At 58.8% G+C, this 16,734-nt stretch overlaps 2 protein-coding genes across 3 annotated transcripts in view; both read left to right on the forward strand.

Moving 5' to 3' along the window:
- The first annotated feature begins 34 nt into the window (after positions 1-34).
- Positions 35-3,249, forward strand: E2F1 (E2F transcription factor 1). Its single transcript, XM_010584095.1, has 7 exons — positions 35-97; positions 599-689; positions 1,302-1,521; positions 1,893-2,045; positions 2,202-2,316; positions 2,431-2,635; positions 2,877-3,249. Exons 1-7 carry the CDS (start codon positions 35-37, stop codon positions 3,125-3,127), a joined length of 1,098 nt encoding a protein of 365 aa, XP_010582397.1. The 3' UTR covers positions 3,128-3,249.
- A 6,038-nt stretch (positions 3,250-9,287) lies between these two features.
- NECAB3 (N-terminal EF-hand calcium binding protein 3) overlaps positions 9,288-16,734 on the forward strand; it is a 29,243-nt gene continuing 21,796 nt past the window's right edge. For both annotated transcript variants that reach the window (XM_010584054.1, XM_010584056.1), the window contains exons 1-3: positions 9,288-9,380; positions 14,364-14,388; positions 15,458-15,566. In XM_010584054.1, coding sequence (XP_010582356.1) covers positions 9,288-9,380; positions 14,364-14,388; positions 15,458-15,566 — 227 coding nt within the window. The remainder of the gene's footprint in view (positions 9,381-14,363; positions 14,389-15,457; positions 15,567-16,734) is intronic.

The following is a 16,734-nucleotide window of genomic DNA, read 5'->3' on the forward strand; positions in this document are numbered from 1 at the left end:
AGCCCAGGACCCTGCGGGCTCCGGCGGGGCCGTGATGTATACCGGGCCGCGCTATGTGTCGAGCCGTGCAATACTGGGCCTCCTCGGGCCGGGCTATGTACCGGGCCGGGCGGGGCTGTGCCACGCCGTGCCCTGGTATACGCTGCTACCCCGTGCCATGCCGTGCTCTATATCGTGCTATGCTCTGTGCCCAGCTGTGCCGTGCTATACCAGCCGTGCCGCGCCATACCGTGCCACGCAGCACACCTGCCGAGCGCGGCCCTTCCCCAGCTGCCGCTCCAGAAACCACGTGCCCCGGAGTTGGGCCGTGCTTTGCCTTCCCCTCCTGAGGCCCACGCCTGCTTTGGGGTGCTCCCCGCAGCGTGGTGGGGCCCCCCGCGGCTGGGCCAGTCCCCCATTCCCGCTGGCATGCGTGGCAGCCGGGGTGCTGCTCCCGTCAACCCGTTCCTGTCAGGAGCAGGAGCTTCCATACCCCGTGGTGCTATGTCCCTGGCGGAGGGGGGATCCCTTGGCGGTCTATCACAGCTGCACTCTTGTCATGAGCACTGTGGGGGGCTGTGGCGGTGGCCATCCCTCTGATGAGCCCCATCCCTTGTAGGTGAAGAGGAAGTTGAACTTGGAGACGGATCACCAGTACATAGCGGAGAGCCTGCCGGTGGGCCGGGGCAAGGCCAGAAACCCCTCTAAAGGTACTGGCTCTGCTCCCCCAACCTCCCACCCCAAGCCAGCCCAGCCCAGAGCAGGGTGTCCGGGAGCCCCACTCTGCTGCCCACAGGCTGGGCTGCAACTCCGGGCTTGTCCCTGGCAGCTTCTCCCCGTCCCTTCGTGTCAGTTTGGAGAGGCTGCTCCTGGGGCCAGGCTGGTTTTGGCCGCTCTTTCCAGCCCGTGCTGCTGTCCCCCTGGGCTGATGGCATGGTTGTCCTGCCTGTCTGCTGGGCACCACGCTGGCTCCATCCCTCCCTGTGGGATGGAGTTGTAGCCACCAGCATGGTGTCAGTGCAGGCACAGGTGGACCCTCCATCATCTCCCCGCTGTCCCTTGCCTGGCACCTTGGTGTCAGAACTGAGCTTGTGGTCACGGCTGAGCACAGGTGTCAGAGCCCACGCCAGGTCCTGCAGCATCCTTCCCATGGAAGATATGAAAAGCTCACCCCATTGCCCTGAGAAACCAGATGGGTTTCAGGGTGCTGGTCTTGGTCCACGAGCCATCTGTGAGCGTGGGGGGGGATGTTTTGGGACTTCTCAGCTCCAGCACTGGGTTTCTCTTGTGGCTAAATCACACTTGTCCTCGGTGGCTGGCAGGGGCAAAGTCTCCTGGGGAGAAGTCCCGCTATGAAACCTCGCTGAACCTCACCACCAAGCGCTTCCTGGAGCTGCTAAGCCAGTCGCCTGATGGCGTGGTGGACCTCAACTGGGCGGCCGAGGTCCTGAAGGTGCAGAAGAGGCGCATCTACGACATCACCAACGTCCTGGAGGGCATCCAGCTCATCACCAAGAAGTCCAAGAACAACATCCAGTGGCTGTATGTCCCTGGGCTGGGCTTGTGGGGCTGTGCCGGGCTGTCCGCTGGGATGGGGGAGCTGCCTGGGCCAGGCTTGGAGTGGAGCAGGGTCTTGCTGGGATGGAGAAGTGCAGAGCACTGGAGCATCTGCTCTGGGTTCAAGTGGGGTCCCCCTTCACATGGTCCACAGCCCTGGGCGAAGGCTGTGCTCAATTGCAGGTGGCTCCCAAGCAGCATTGGTATTCCTGTGTTGTCTGTGAGTTTCCCTCAGGCTCCCTGAGCTCATTCCCTGGGTATGGGGTGGGATTTAGCCCGGCCCAGGTGGGGACAGTCATGGTGTGGGGCAGAGGGAGCTGTGAGGTTAGGCTTCTGATGGCTGCGGTGCTCCTCAGGGGCAACCAGGCCACCGTGGGGGCCCCCGGCCAGCACCGGCTGCTGGAGAAGGAGCTGCGGGAGCTGCAGGCGGCCGAGCGGCAGCTGGACAACCTCATCCAGACGTGCACGGTGCAGCTGCGCCTGCTCACTGAGGACCCTGCCAACCAGCAATATCCTTTGGTGCAGGGCTGGGATGGGGCCGGCTGGGGTGGGGGGAGCAGTTGAGCCCCGAGGTGCACCCAGCAGCATTGCAAGTCAGGGCGTTTTGCCACCTGCCCCACTGCTGCATGAGAACATCCCTGTGTCTGCTCCTTGACCCACCACACCGCAGCCTACGTGACCTGCCAGGATCTCCGCAGCATTGTGGACCCATCAGAGCAAATGGTGATGGTTATCAAAGCCCCCCCGGAGACCCAGTTGCAGGTCTCGGACCCAGCGGAGGTAAGCTGGGGCCACCCTCTGCTCCTCATGTCTGCACAGCCCTCAGCAAAGCCCAGCCCAGGCTCCCTGGGCATCCTTGCGCCTCCTTATCTCACTCCTCTCCCCTTATCCCAGGCTTTCCAGGTCTCTGTGCGAAGCACTCAGGGCCCCATCGACGTCTTCCTCTGCCCCGAGGACAGCTCGGGGGTCTGTAGCCCCGTCAAGAGCCCCTTCAAAGCCCCCGCAGAGGAGTCATCTCCCAGCCATTCGCAGCCCAGAGCTTCCCCGCTCCTGCATCCTGCCCAGGATGTGAACATGCCGCTGCTGCCTGGAGAGCAAGGTGGGCGGCTGGGGCTGGGCACAGGGGTGCTGGCGTGATGGCAGGGTGGCTCTGGCCAGGGGTTCTTGCTGTGTTTGCAGCTGTGAGCCCCTCTGCTGTCAGCACAAGCAAGGAGCTGGGGTGATGCTTGGGCACCTCAACAAGGCAGGAAGGCAGGTTCTCCTGCATAGCCAAAACCTGCTTTTTGGGGGGGTTTTTTGGCAAGTATTGTGGAATTTACAGCTGCTTCCTATCCTCACAGAAACACTGCTGCCTGGGACGAGCACACTGCCCAGCAAGTGCCCAGTGGAGGAGGTGAGCCTGTCGCCACTGGCCTCCATGGACGCCCTCCTGGAGCAGAGCAGGGAGGACTTTTCGGGTTTCTTGGCGGACGAGTTCATCAACCTGTCACCGCCGCAGGTGCAGGACTACCACTTTGGCCTGGAGGAGGGTGAGGGCATCAGCGAACTCTTCGACTGCGACTTTGGGGACTTCACACCCTTGGACTTCTGAGGCTCTGCCCGGGTGTTCACAGGGGAGTTGCCAGGTGCGGGGGGGCACCCCCGGGCTCCTGCCCTCACAGGCAGGGCAGGCAGCGCCTCCAGCTGCAGCACCTGCAGCTCCTCTCCCTGTCCCTTTTTGCAATATTTTCTTCTTGCCCCTCCAGCCCTGCCAAGACCGGCAGGGGCCAGTGGTGTCCCCAGCTCCAGTCCTGCAAGGGGGGATGCCCAGGTGGGGGTCCCATCTTGGGGGACTCTCCACAGGGCCCTGATCAGGGGGGGCTTGCCCAGGGCAGAGCCGCTGCCCCCCTCCCCTGGCTGCCCGTTACAGAGCTTTAAGCAGTCCTGTGTATAGATTTGATTAATTTATTATTGTCCCCTGGGGACAGCGTTTAATTTCCCAAGGGGGTTGGGGGGGGGGCCGTGCAGCAGAGTGGGGGTGCCGAGAAGTTTTGGTGTGCTGGGAAGGGGGTGGTGGAAATGCGGGGGGCGCTGGGTTGGAGCTGTGTCCCCCTGCATGGGGGGCTGCCCACAGCCTGGCTGAGTGTGGGGTATTTATTTATTATTTATGGCGTGTAGGAGCTCTCCCGGGACAGGGGGGGGCAGGAGGGAGCAGGGGGACGGTGCTGGTCAGGGGGAGACATAGAGAGCCCCACTGGGGGCTCACTGGCACATCCCAGCTTTGCTCGCGGCCAAAACAGGGCTGCTGGCAAGGCCACTGTGGTGGCAGGTGGCTGCGGGAGGGGGGCTGGGGCTGGGGCTGGCAGCCCTGGGACCATGTGCATGTCCCTTTGGGGGGACAAAGGGGTGTCCTGGGGGGGGTGTGCATCTCTGCGGGCGAGGACCCAATGCTGTCTCCAGGCTTTTCTTCCCCTCCCCATGCAGCCGTTCAGCCTTTTGGCTCTGTCTCCCCCTCTCTGGCCCACTGGGGCTGGGAGAAGCAGAGGGGAAGAGAGGGGGGTCCCAGGGGTCCCAGGGCCCCCCGGGGCCAGGCTGGAGACGCACTTTCACTTTTACTGCCTTTTAACAAGCTTGTGTTTCTCTGGGCTTCGTGTTTAATAAAGGTTTCTACTGACTGGCCTTTGGTGCAGGGCTGTGCTCAGGTGGCTGGGGGCATGAGGGGTGGTGGGGACCCTAACCTGAGAAACCAAGGGGTTTTGGGTTATTCTGGGGTGGGGGTGTTCCATTTTGAACTTGAAATGCACAAGCATTTGTCACTGCCTGGGGTTGCAGGATGTGCTTTGGTCCTTGGAGGTTGTTGGGTTTTTTTTTCCCTTCTGCAACTTCACACACTCCCATGTGTGAGATGGGAGCTGGGGCTGATCCTGCCACCCTCTGCTCCCCCAAAGAGGCCGTGCCCCAGGGGGCTGGGGCGATAGGTCTGGATGGGATTGCTTCTCCTTTCGGCATCCCCTGTCCCCACTCGGCTCCTCTCCTGCCTGGCCCCCTCCCCTGCCTTCCCCCTGCTTTTGGGGCAGTGTTTGCATGGGGGGTGCCTGTGGTTGCAGCTCCTATGCGGGGAGGAGGAAGGCAGCATGGGACCAATGTGAAACCAGTCCATGCATCCACCACACCGCAGGCTCCCAGTGACTTCCCAGCTCCCCTGTTCACCCCAGCACCTCTTGGTCCTGCCTGAATGCAGCTGCTGGCACCAGTTTGTGGCCCAAAGTTCGAGGTTCCCTGTGTCCCTGTTCAGTGGGGAAGAGCCGGCTGCAAGCTGTAGCCCTGACCCTGAGTGCCCCAACCCCCTCTGTGGCACAAGGTCCCCTTCCTGGGGAGCGAGGGACATCGAGGACTCCCCGGAGAGGGATGCTTGGAGACTCCAGGGACCCCCCCGGCAGCCTGGAGAGGGCCCTGGGGGGCTGTGGCTCCCGCCCCAGTGGCAGGCAGGGACATGTCACTTCCTTCCCATGTTTGTGTGCTCGCTCCCCTCCTCCTCCCAGCCGGCCTCCTGCCTGTTTCTCCATTAAACAGCCTGATAAATATTTCACCCTGGACCATGTTGCATAAGCTGACCCTGCTCCTGTGCCAGCCTTTGCAGGGAATGGGAGCCCAGGTTCTGACTGGGCTGCTGATGGGTGCTGGGGTGGCACGGTGAGCCCATCACCACTGCCTAGCATCCCACCTCTGTCCTCATGCCTCCATCCCTGCACCCGAGTGCATTCCCCAGCTCGTTGTGCTGCCACAGGATTGTTCTTACCACAGGACACACATGGATAGCAGTGTGCCGGTGGAGGGTGGCAAACTCCACGGCTCAGCCCCGTCTATGATGCCAGCTCCCTGCACCATCCCTGCTTCCAGCCCTCCTCCCTGCAGCCCCCTGGGACCGGCCAGGGCTCGGGAGGGGGGCTGGCGAGGACCCTGATGAGGAGGGGTGTGTGCCATGCTGTCCCAAAACCCAGCAGCCAGGAGGGCAATGGCACACAGCCTGTCTGTCCTCTGTGCTTGAGTGGGATGAGCCGGTGGCTTGCTGTCATGCTGTTGCCCCATCAAATGGGGCTTTTTCAGGCAATTAAACTGAAAGAGCTCTTCTGCTGCTCCAGTCCATGAGGATCGTGCCCCATAGAGCCGGTGGCAGGAGGACGGGAAGTCCAGGGTGGGTGGGCGTGTGCCCTTGTCCCGTGCTTGCTGCATTGTTCTTTACAAGGTCAACATTTGTCACCTGAGGTGACAGAGGTGCTGAAGCTTTTATGATTTACTGCAGGGTGCCCAGCCCAGCCATGTGTCAATGCATCCTCATCCCTGTGCTTAGCAAGATCCAGCCCTTCTTCTCCTCTCCCCCTTTTAGTTTTGTTTTTGTGGAGGGTGACAGTGGTCTGCAGTGCTGCCTAAAGGGGTGAGACCCCGGCAAAAGGAAAGTGGCCATTGGCTTTCACGGGAGCCAGCGGGCACAGGGAGAGGGGAGAGGACTCAATGCCAACGTCCTGGGCAATGCTGGGCTATTTCCACGAGCAAGCTAACCCCCGGTAGCAGCACAGCTTTTCCCCTTTCCCCTGAGCAAAGGCAATCCTCTCTGATGGCATTCACCATCACATTCCCCTAATAGGGAACCTCATGGGATGATGATCCCTTGGGAGTCCCAGTCCCCATGAAGCAGGCCCCCCAGCAGGGACAGGACCGTGTCCCCCACTGTGGCAGTGTAGCCCATCTCAGGGGGCGATGCGTTGGCGGCTCCACGTGAGCCAGAGCACTGTAAAAATAACCACTCTGCCTCCCAGGGATGATTCATGATGCAGCTGAAGGGCTTCCCTCCTGCTATTTTGAATCACTGGAGAAAAAGCTGGTGATAGCTCACGTAAGGGCTCTCGTTTCTGAAGAGCACGTGGCAGCTTTGGGAAGTGGCCCTGGGTGCTGCCTGGTTTTATGATCTATCTGCACCATGGATGCTTTTCTTTGTCAGGCAAAGCAGACATGGTGTGGGAGATGGGCACCCTGCACGCCCCATGGGTTCTTGGCTCCTGTTAATTTCCATCTCCCATTCCCTGGCAGTGCCCCTGCAGGGACCATGCCCGTCCAGCTCTGGGGGTGCCTGGTGCTGTTGGACTGCAGTGGTGGCTCCATTGGCACCTGCAAACGCTGCAGCAGGCAGGTGGGCATCCACAGGCTGAGCTGTGCTGGATGCAGATGGTGCTGAGCTCAGGCAGTCCTGTGGTCTCCTGTCCCCGTGCTGCGAGGTTTGGACTCGGAGGAGTCAGGAGAGCCCAACAGTGAGACGAGCTCTGGGACAGGCTGTCAGTGGCTGGGGGCAGCATTAGACGCTGACACAGCATAAAGTTTGCCAGAATTTATACCTTTAATCTAATCCCCCTTGGAGGGTCTGGGCAGGTTTTGGGGTCTCTATAGGCCCCTGTTGTACTTCTGGCCTGGGGTGCCATGCCCCTGCCAGCCTGCTTCTGCCTCATGCTTCAATATTTCCACTTCCAAAAGTGACTTGCATTTCTTCCGCAAGGAAGTAGCTCAGGGAGGTGAAGTGCAGCATCGTTTATTCACAAGACGCTGGTAAGTGGGTGCTTCATTTAATTCCTGCCCAGTTGTGTCCCTGTGCCCTCCCAGCCTGGGGAGCAGACCCCTGGCATACCCACCACAGCTGGGGCCAAGGCCACATCCCCCTTCCCTGCTGGTGGCTTTCGGGGTGCACTTTCGAAGCACCTGTGGAAGGAGCTGGGGGCACCCACTGCCTCCTGCCACTGGCAGTTTTGCCCTTGACTTTGCCGTCACTTTCCAGCTGCTCCTTCCCACGCTGAAACTCATGCTGACCCCAAGGCATCCCAATAGGGACCGAGAACAGATTTTAGCAACACAGGAGTGCAAAATGGCTCCCCCAGGGCTTTGCTTTGATACATGGCAGAGCTCTGCCATGGCCCAAGCCCCTTCTCACACTCCCTGGCAAGGTGATCCTCTGTTTCTGCTGCCATAGGCCTCCCCTGCCTGTTTCTCTAGTACCTGCCTCCATTTTAGTTTGATTTGATGATGGCCATGCTCAACAGCTCCAGGTCTTGGACCTCTTTCTGCCTTCCCGGGGGCAGGGGACAGCCCTGTGCAATGTGTGGTCTGGGTGCACATGCTCCCCGTAGCCCTTGGATACCCCTGCCAGGTCCCAGGTGCACTTTTTCTGCCTCTTTTCCCTTGCACATACCCGGAGCAGCCAGGAGATGGTAAAAATAACCGTGATGCATCCTTGCAACTGCTCCAGGCTCAGCTTGCAGCCGGTTGTCCCTGGGGGATGAGGAGAGCAAGCGAACTACACATGCCGTGGCTTGGTCACGTTGGGCTAGGTAAGCGGCTTGGTTTTGAGACCTCGGTGAAGAGAAACTGAGCTCAGCAAAACGAGTTGGCCTCGAGAGGTCCATGTGAAGGGAGAGGTGCTGCAGTTGGAGGCAAGCCTGGCTGGGATTTTGCATCCAGGCAAAACTGGTGTGTGTCCCTTTCTGTAAGTAAAATATTGGGATACCCCGAGAAGGATGGGAAGCAGCCCACCACCCCAAGAAGTCACCGCACCGCGTGTATCCTGGGAGCAGTGTGAAGCTCTGCCCAGGCACGGCTTTATCTAGTTTATTTACCTAATTATCTGTTTCATGTTTGTGAAAACCTTTGAGGACGGACATGGGTGTTCGTCCTATTCCTCTCCACACACACAGGCCTCTGGGCGCCTGTGCTGGGCAGGGATGGAGGCAGCTCCTGCCTCCTTCTCCTCCCCAGCCAGCCTGTCCCCCACTCCTGCAGCCCCTGACTGGGGGGGAAGGGGGTTTTACATCTGCTTGAGGTACTGGGGACCCAGCGCCATCGGTATGACTCCCTCATGCCCGGCATGCTGCACTGCAGGGAAGCAGCAGAGAGCACAGGCTGCCCAGCACTGTGGGCACGGAGGAGCTGGGACCACTGGACAGTCATTTGAAACCACTCTGGGTGGCTGGGGGACCACCCCAGGGCCAGCCGCAACCACAAGGGGACCACCTAAGGCCAAACTAGGGCCACCCCAGGGCCAACTGGAGCAACCAGGGCTACCCTGGGGCCAACAGGGACCACAATGGGACCACCCGTGGCCAAAGTGGGGCCAGCTGGGGCAACCAGGGCTACCCTGGGGCCAACAGGGACCACAATGGGACCACCCGTGGCCAAAGTGGGGCCAGCTGGGGCAACCAGGGCTACCCTGGGGCCAACAGCATCCATGCCGGAACCACCCATGGCGAAACTGGCACCAGCTGGGGCAACCAGGGAGGGTCACAACACAGTGCGACGACCCAGGGCCGCACCGGGACCACCGTGGGCAGCATTGGAGACAAGTGGGAGCACAGTGGGGTGCCCTGGATCCAACTGGGACCAGCCCGGGGCAACCTCACAGCCGACCAGGCCCCGGGCACAAGCGGCACCCGGGCAACGGCGGCCTGCGCCCACGCCCCCGCGTCCCTCACAGCGCCGCCCCGCCCCTCGGCCCTCCGCCAACGACAGGCACGGTCCTGAGGTGCCAATCACCGGTCGCGGCCAACCGGATCGCCGCCGGGGCGGGCCCTCAGCGGAGGCAAAGTTGCCTTGGCGGCTGCGGAGCGGTACGGGCGAGTCCAGCTCCGCGCCGCGCTCCCTACGGCACCGCAGCCTTCCCTACGGCAGCGTACCGCGGGGCACCGCATCGCAGCGCTCCCTACGGCACCGCGGCGCCCGCGCCCGGCGGGGCCATGATGGCGTGCGCCGAGCTGCTGGCCGTGTGCCTGCTGTCAGCCGACCGCGGCCCCGCGGCCCGCCACCAGCCGCTCCCCATCTTCCACGACGTGAGTACTGCGGGGCGGGCCCCCAGCGAGCCCCTGTCCCAGCCCCGGGGCTAGCGCGGGCCAGGCGGGCCGCGGTGCCTCCTCAGAGGGAGCCGTGGCGGGGCAGCACGTGTAGGTGTCAGGGTGAGGCCCTTTCCCGCCTGCCCCAGCTGAGGAACCAAACCCAAGGGACAAGCGAGTGGGCCCTGCTGCTGCTCTAAGCCTGCAGCTGTGACTCGAGGCGTGGGTCGTGATGTCTTAAATAATACTCAGCGTTGTGTCCTTTTCCTGAATTATGGGCCTTTGAGTGGCTAGAAATAGCCCACTCCTTATCAAGAGCTGGCTGTCGTGACTCCTGGAGCGGGAGCTGTGTGTGTCTGGCAGGAAAGCTGCAGAAGGTACTCTGTAGCTGTTAAAAGTCGTGGGATCCCACAGGCAAAGCGTGTCCAGTGCCCGCTGCAGCCCCCCGTCCCTGCTCGCTTCTAACATGCCAGGAGTTGTGGAGGAAGATGCTCTTTGTGCAGGTTGGAGGTTGGCCAGGCATCCTGGCGGCTGTGGGTGGCTTGGGCGAGTCGAAGATGCGGATAGTGGTCGTTTTCATTTTCACAAGACAGGTCCTGGTACAGTGCCTCCCATCATACCACGTCCCCTCAAGCCCCATGGCGAGGGTGCTCCTGTCAAGAGGGAGCTGTGCATGCCGGGGCTCTGGGGGAGGCAGCGCCTCTTCCCCTGTGGCACCTGGCAGGGCGGGCAGGTGACTGCATGCCTGGCCAGCTCCCAGGGCAAGTGGCACAGCCTGGGTCAAAGCCCACCTCCACTGTTGGAGCACATCAGAGGTGCTCAACCCTCCTGCTCCTTGCCATATTTAGTGAGCTGTAGAGTGCCTGGGTCAGGTGGGCAGTGCCCAAAACTCCCTGGTGGGCCACCAGCCCTCACATTCCCCTGTGTCTGGCACCACTGGGGTCTAAGTCACCCTATGGACCCAAGGGGACACGTGAGTGGAGGTGCTGCCCCTGCCCTGCCGCAGGGACTGGGGAGGATAAAGCAAGTGAGGATTAAGGGTGAGGGCTGGTGTGGTGCTCCAGCACCTGGACAGCCCAGGACAGAGCCAGCTGTCATCTCAGTCCCATCACAGTCTGGGTGGTGCCACCCTCCGAGTCCTAGCTCATCCTGGAGGAGGGGAGCAGGAGATCTCAGGCAGCACTTTGGGAAGGTGAATGCAATGCCTAGTCCGGTCCTCTGTCTGGGAGACCTCCTGGCATCACCAGGGAGCAGCTGGCAAGCGCACCTCCCTCAGCAGCGGTGGTGCTTGCAGCTTCCAGCTGGGGGTCAGGGTCTCCCTCCTGCCGTGGGGGGATTTCAGACTGCAGGGCTCTCCAGCCAGCATCATTACCCACACTAATTACTTGGCTGATGGAAGATGGGCTGGAGGGGGGGTTGGTGACAGCTGTGTTCTAGCTCAGCTCCTCTGGGCACTCAAGAGTCCCACATCTATCCCTCAGGGCGTCATTAAGGCAATTAAAATGGGAAGTGTTAACAGTGCTAGCGGCTGCTTTCTGGGTTCTGGCGGCTTCCCTTCCTCTTCCCCGTGGCTCCCTTTGCTCCTGCCTCAGCTCCGGAGCTTGACAGGGTGAGTTTCATATCTCTGCTTTTGGGTCTGGGCAGTCGGCTGGTCTCCAGCTGCCCCCCCAGGCTTGTCAGGACAAGCTGCCCCCCTGCTGCAGCAGGGCAGGATCCCAGCCTGCCCCTTGGGCAGTGGGAAGGCAGGGCTGCCCACGACAGATCCCGGGTGGCAGCTGGTGCTTCTCCTGGGACCGGAGCCACTGTCTCCCTGCCCGCAGATCACCTGCCTTCAGGAGAGGTGAGGAGGAGGAGGAGGGCTTTGCCTGAGATGCTTCGCTGCAGGCGCTGTACAAACTGCAGTGCTGCCATCGCCGTTGTTTCTCTGTGCAGACATCTCAAGCCTCTGGGAGATTTGTCCCCCAGGCTGGTGCTCGGGGCTTGCTTATTCCCCTCTCAGTGTACGAGAGGTTCAGAAAAGCCACTTGGACAGCCTACCATTTATTGTCAGCGCTTGGCCACAGCCCACATTAACCTGCAGTGGGTCAATGAGCATGGTGTCCCCAGGGCGACTGTCCCCTCCCCAACAGCTGGTGTGTCCCTGGCTGTGTGTCCAGCAGCCGCGGTTGCTTCCAGCCCTGCAGGGAGAAGTGCTATAATGTCCCTCCTTCCTGGGGTGTGGGGGGTTCATCCCCAAATAAATGCTGGTTCAGTGCTTCTTCCATCAGTCCCAGTTGTGTCTGCTGCTGCAGGCACCGAGCAGGCCTGCAGATGCTTGGACCCGAGCCCAGGAGTTGAGGGCTAAGGGAAATGTCTCGGGCTTGAGGCAGTGTCCCTGTGTTTCTGAGAGTGCTAGCCCTCCGAGCGCAAGCGAGGGATTGCCTCTAGGGCCTCTCCAGCAGCCGACACAGACCTGATCCCATTCCCAGCCTGGCTTTGCATCACTTTTCCCTGTTTTTGTCCCAGGGCTGCTCTCTGCATTGGGCTCTTGCACTGGGAGCAGCACTTACCTGCTATTGCCATCCACGTTGCTACACCCCAGGGGGGCCGGGGGTCACTCTGTGGAGCATGGAAGCAGCTATGCACTATTTTTGCTTGGCTGGAGTTGGATCCTGCCTCGCGCACAGGAGCCATCGGTGTTTTCTGGTGCGTGCAGCGCTCACCAAGGCACCCCTCTGCAGCTGGGTTTGGCTGAGGACGGGCTCGCTGGGAGTGGCAAGGAGCCCCGCCATCCCTGGGGGACATGGAATAGATGTGGCCTCACCTCACAGGGCTCTTGCAGCTCTGCTGCTTGCGCCACGTTTATTTGTTTTGAGTTTCAGGCAGCTGTTGTGTGTGCACTGGCAGTGCTTTTCTACACACCGCTGGAGCAGAGGATCCCATGCACGAGGGAGAAGTGTTAGCTCTCTTTGCTGAGGTTCTTGCTGAACCCAGCATGGGGTCACCCCCAATTAGAGACCTTCTCAGCCCCATGCGATCCGCCCCAAAATTGTGCTCTCCCTCTTAGCCCACAGACAGAGCTTGCTGAGCAAGGTCAGCCTGTGAGTGGGCAATGTTTGGCCTTACTTGAATCTGCATTTAAGTGCCTGGGTGACACTTGACTGTCTTTGGGATGAGCTAGCTGGCCTCAGTGACATTTGGAGTCATAGAGTTGTCATTGCATGAGCCATGTGTCTCTCCGATGACAGAGAGCTCTGCGGGATTAAGCATTTGCCATGACAGAAAGTGGCGTGCCCAAGGCAGGGAGGTGGCAGGGTGGCACAGGCATGTGGGACCTGCTGGTGCTGCCCCTGCCTGCAGGCAGAGCTGCCTCTGCACCTGGGGAGCCCTGGCATGTGTAACCCTGCAGCCATGAGACCCACAATGCACCAGCAAACTCTTTAGCCTGGAGAAAGCTGTGCTTTAAAACACAGAGAAATCCCCAGTGCGTGGGAGCTGCGGGTCCCTGTCTCGGCTGGTAGTGGTAAAGCTCCAAAGCGCATCCAGTGAGTCCTACGGGGCGTTTAGAGAGTGCCTGCCCTGCTTTCCTGCAAGGGAAGCAGTCTGGCTGGCTGGAAGCCAGCGTCCCGGAGGGACAGTTACCTAACGCTGGTCAGCTCAGGGCAGCCTTCGTTCCCTGCAGCAGCTTGGGTCGGGAGGAGCTTGCCTTGCTCAGAAGAGCATCCGAGGAGGAGGTGTCCCGGCTCCTGGTTTGGGTCGTGGGGAAGGACCAGGGAGCTCCCCACTGGGACCAGCATCAGAAAAGCCTCTGCCCAGTTGCAAGCCAGCGGCTTCCTCAGGAGTGAGCAGTGGAGGTTTCTCTGGGCAGCTGTTTCTTTACCTCAAAGTGATTTTTCAGGGATGTTTCAGTGGCTAGATGTGGGCAGAAGGCAGCTGGGGGCGGAGGGGGCAGCTGGCAGTGACATGTTTCCTGTGGCAGGGAGAAGAGCTGGTCTGGGGGCAGTTTTATCAGTGGTCTCCGCTTTGCATGGAAAAGAATATAATTAAGTCTGCTTTCCCTTTTTCCTGCCCTTTTTCATTCCTGATCTTTCTTCAGACTGTCAGATTTCTTCATGAACCAGGATGATTAAAAAGGATGATTAAAAAGGAGAAAGTTTACACACACACAAGTTTCTGTCATTGGCTCCATTAGGATGTGCTGGCCAAAACCTCATACTGTTCAGTCTGCAAGATGTTCCCAGGCTTTGGAAATTATATTGTTCCTTACCAGAGTCAGCCCCAGACCTTCAGATAATTATTGGTGAAAGAGGAGCCAGGCAGGGCTAAGAAGCCCCAGCTTTCTTCTGGGCTGTGGGCAGAAGCCTTGTGGTTGGGAACCTGGCTTTGACACCCTGAACTGGAGCAGCTCTCCAACTGTGCTCTGTGGCAGAATTAGTTACAGATTAATTAGTTCATTAATTTTTAATTACAGTGTGTGTGCATGTCGAGGTGTTGCAGGAAGGATTGTTGTGAAGGGTGATTACAAAGTGCGGGACAAAGAGCTGCTCCTTGGTGCAGATGGTTGAAGTGTCAGTGGTGATGCACAAAGTGCTCCCATTATGGAGTGGTTTTATGCTTAATGTTCTTTCATTTAAAGGGTCTGAAAAATTAAACACTTTCCATCACAAGGGTGTAGCAAAACCCTTTCTACTTTGTCTCCCTCTGTGTTCTCTATAAGATGCTCGGTGTGAGTGCTGGGCTCACTCGGGTGGCAGTGGCTGTGCTGAGAGCTTTGCGCATTGGAGGCAAGAAATGGTATTAATTGTTTGCAAAGGGGAATTTCTGTGGAGCAACCTGTGCAGCGCTGGCCTGTACAGCCCTGGCAGCAGGGGCTTCTGCATGGCTCTCCCAGGCTCGAGGAGGTGATTCTCCCATGATCGCAGTGCTGGGTGCCACCTGGCTCACTGTTCAGCACTGCTGCTCTCCCTGCTGCCTCACTAAACCCTGTTGTATTTTTTCTTGCAGATTTTCCGTCGAGCTGACAAGAACGGTGAGTGCTTTGTTCCTACTGCTGCCTCCCCCTCCCTGCTGGGGTCTGGGGGAAGAAGTGCAGCCCATCTCTGCTGGGAGATTTGCCTGAAAAAGTGAAGGAGCATAAGGGCAAGCAGCTCTCTGGCTGCAAGAGAAGTGCTTTTCTGCTTCACCTGGAGGAAAAGGCACTGGAGCAAAGGGCCTCGCTAGGGGCTGGAGAAGTGGGCTCCCCCACTTCACCATCCATGCGCCATGCAGGACAGAGCCCCTTCCAAGCCATTCTCCTGCCTGCATGCACACGATCTCTCCTGTGCACCGCTAGCAGTGAGAAGGGAAGGCAAAGCAAGCTGTGCAGCAAGCAGCCCAGGGGCTATCAGTTTTCTGCTCCGTCCCTTGCAGGATTGATTCAGTCTCTGCGCTCAGTCTAGTGTTTCACAGGTGTCCCCATTTGGGTGGCCCTGTTCCTGGATGCACACTGGAGTCCCTGACATTTGAGAGTTAGGCTCTGCTACCTGGGTTTTAATCTGGCACCCATAAACCAAGTCAAAAATCACAAGTCGTTTCTCTGAGCCTTCCCACCCCCTCTTGGACTCTTCTCTTTCACAGTAGCTTGCAGGTTTCGGGAGCCGCTTTTGTTGCAGATCAAAATGCAGCCCAGGAGCTGAAGTCCTCCACAGGACAGAAGGAAAAAGCTCTTGAGTCAATGGAGAGATTTTCTTTCCATAAAAACCTGGTGCCGTCCTCACTGTGCTGTTTGTAATGGACTCTATACTTGGACAGTCAGCTTGGACAGTCATCTAAGTACAGAGTGCCTGCATGCATTTCTGAAAACAATGCAGTGGGGTCTTTTGGAAGGGGCTGAAATTTCCACCCGAAATTCCAGCGGCAGTGACCCTGCTTGCCAGCGCTCCTGGGTTTTTGATGGGGACTGGTGGGACATGCTTTCAATGATTATCTGCTCTAATTATTATGCACAACACGCCCAACCGTCCCACGCTCCCGGTAGAGAGGCTGCTGGGAGGATCGCTGGGGCCTGTTTGCTTCTTTCTGCAGATATATAATTATTCTTCCCTTTTATTTAAATGCAGATGATGGGAAGCTGTCATTTGAGGAGTTCAAGAACTATTTTGCTGATGGGATCCTGAGCTCGGAGGAGCTGTGGGAGTTGTTCAGTGGCATTGACAGGCGTCATTCAGAGTAAGTACCGTGGTGGCACAGAGGAGAGGAGACGAAGGAGAATATAAAACTGCTTGACTGTAGATAGAGGACATTTGGAGGCGGGTGTGATAAATAGTCAGGGTGAGATAAACCTACCTCTTGTAACACGCAGATGTTAAAACCCATTGAACACCAGCTACGAGCATTGGTGATGAGAGAAGCCAGACATTTTGAGAACAGTTGTTATCAGATTTACTGTAGTTCCATAGAAGCAAGCATCCATTTAAAATTACATCATGTTAGTTTGAAAAACGTATTCCAGAAATACACAGCTCTATAGAGCAGGTTGTGTGTCTGCAGGAGGAGCATGTGGTGGTGTAAGGACAATGCACAGACTGTGTAAAGTTGGAGACTTAGCCACTGCTGACACAGGGAACTGCTTTTCACTTACGTAAGAGCTGCTTTCCACCAGAAGTGGGCCTTATGAGTGTAACTGTGAATTTAGGCCAGCTACTTTTAAAAAAAGAAACCCCTAAAGAACAGGAGAAGTAATTGCACTTAGCTCTGGTCTCCTCTTGACTGGTGCTATCTAGAGGAGTCTGTTGGGCTCAGCTGGGTTTCTCATCCCAGTCTTGTGGATATCAGTGTGGCTTTGCTGGGGTCCCTCTGCCCTGCCGGCTGCTGTGAAAGAGCATGTTTTGGCACTTGGAGAAACTGGCTGTTGATAAATTGCATGTCTGGGGGCTGCCTGTTCAGATGGAGAGGTGCTGCTGGGGCAGGAGGTGGCTGCAGCTTCCTCCCGGTCTTGGGTGGCAGGCTTGGCTCTGGCTCATGCCACTTCCCTGGCACCCCAGGAAGCATCTCCTGCACCTCTTCGATGCCCTCGGCCAGGGCAGTGTCTGAGCAGGTCCTTTCCAGGGAGAGGTAACTCAGAGCAGCCTTAGCTGCACATGCTGGCCCCAGGGCTTTTCAGGGAGCCAGGACAGCAGGGGAGCCAGGACAGCAGCACGGAGGGCCTGTGCCACGCTGAGATGCCAACAGCCACTGAATGCCACTGAGCCACTGACAGCAGATACCCAGTGGTCCCTGGCTGCAAGTCCCCACATCATCCACCCAGGACTGGGGGAGTGGGGATGGTTGACTCCTGCCAAATGTCAGGGTGGTGGGTTTAACTGATGCTCCCACTTCAGTGGTGGGGCAGAGAAGT

The sequence above is a fragment of the Haliaeetus leucocephalus genome, unplaced genomic scaffold (genome assembly GCF_000737465.1).
Source record: "Haliaeetus leucocephalus isolate CR32 unplaced genomic scaffold, Haliaeetus_leucocephalus-4.0 Scaffold933, whole genome shotgun sequence".
In the NCBI taxonomy this organism is placed as follows: domain Eukaryota; kingdom Metazoa; phylum Chordata; class Aves; order Accipitriformes; family Accipitridae; genus Haliaeetus; species Haliaeetus leucocephalus.

Coding starts and splice junctions, on each gene's coding strand:
- E2F1 (XM_010584095.1), top strand. CDS start 35: ATGTATACCGGGCCGCGCTATGTGTCGAGCCGTGCAATACTGGGCCTC. Junction 98..598: donor GCCTCCTCGGGCCGGGCTAT/GTACCGGGCCGG, acceptor CATCCCTTGTAG/GTGAAGAGGAAGTTGAACTT. Junction 2,636..2,876: donor GCTGCTGCCTGGAGAGCAAG/GTGGGCGGCTGG, acceptor CTATCCTCACAG/AAACACTGCTGCCTGGGACG.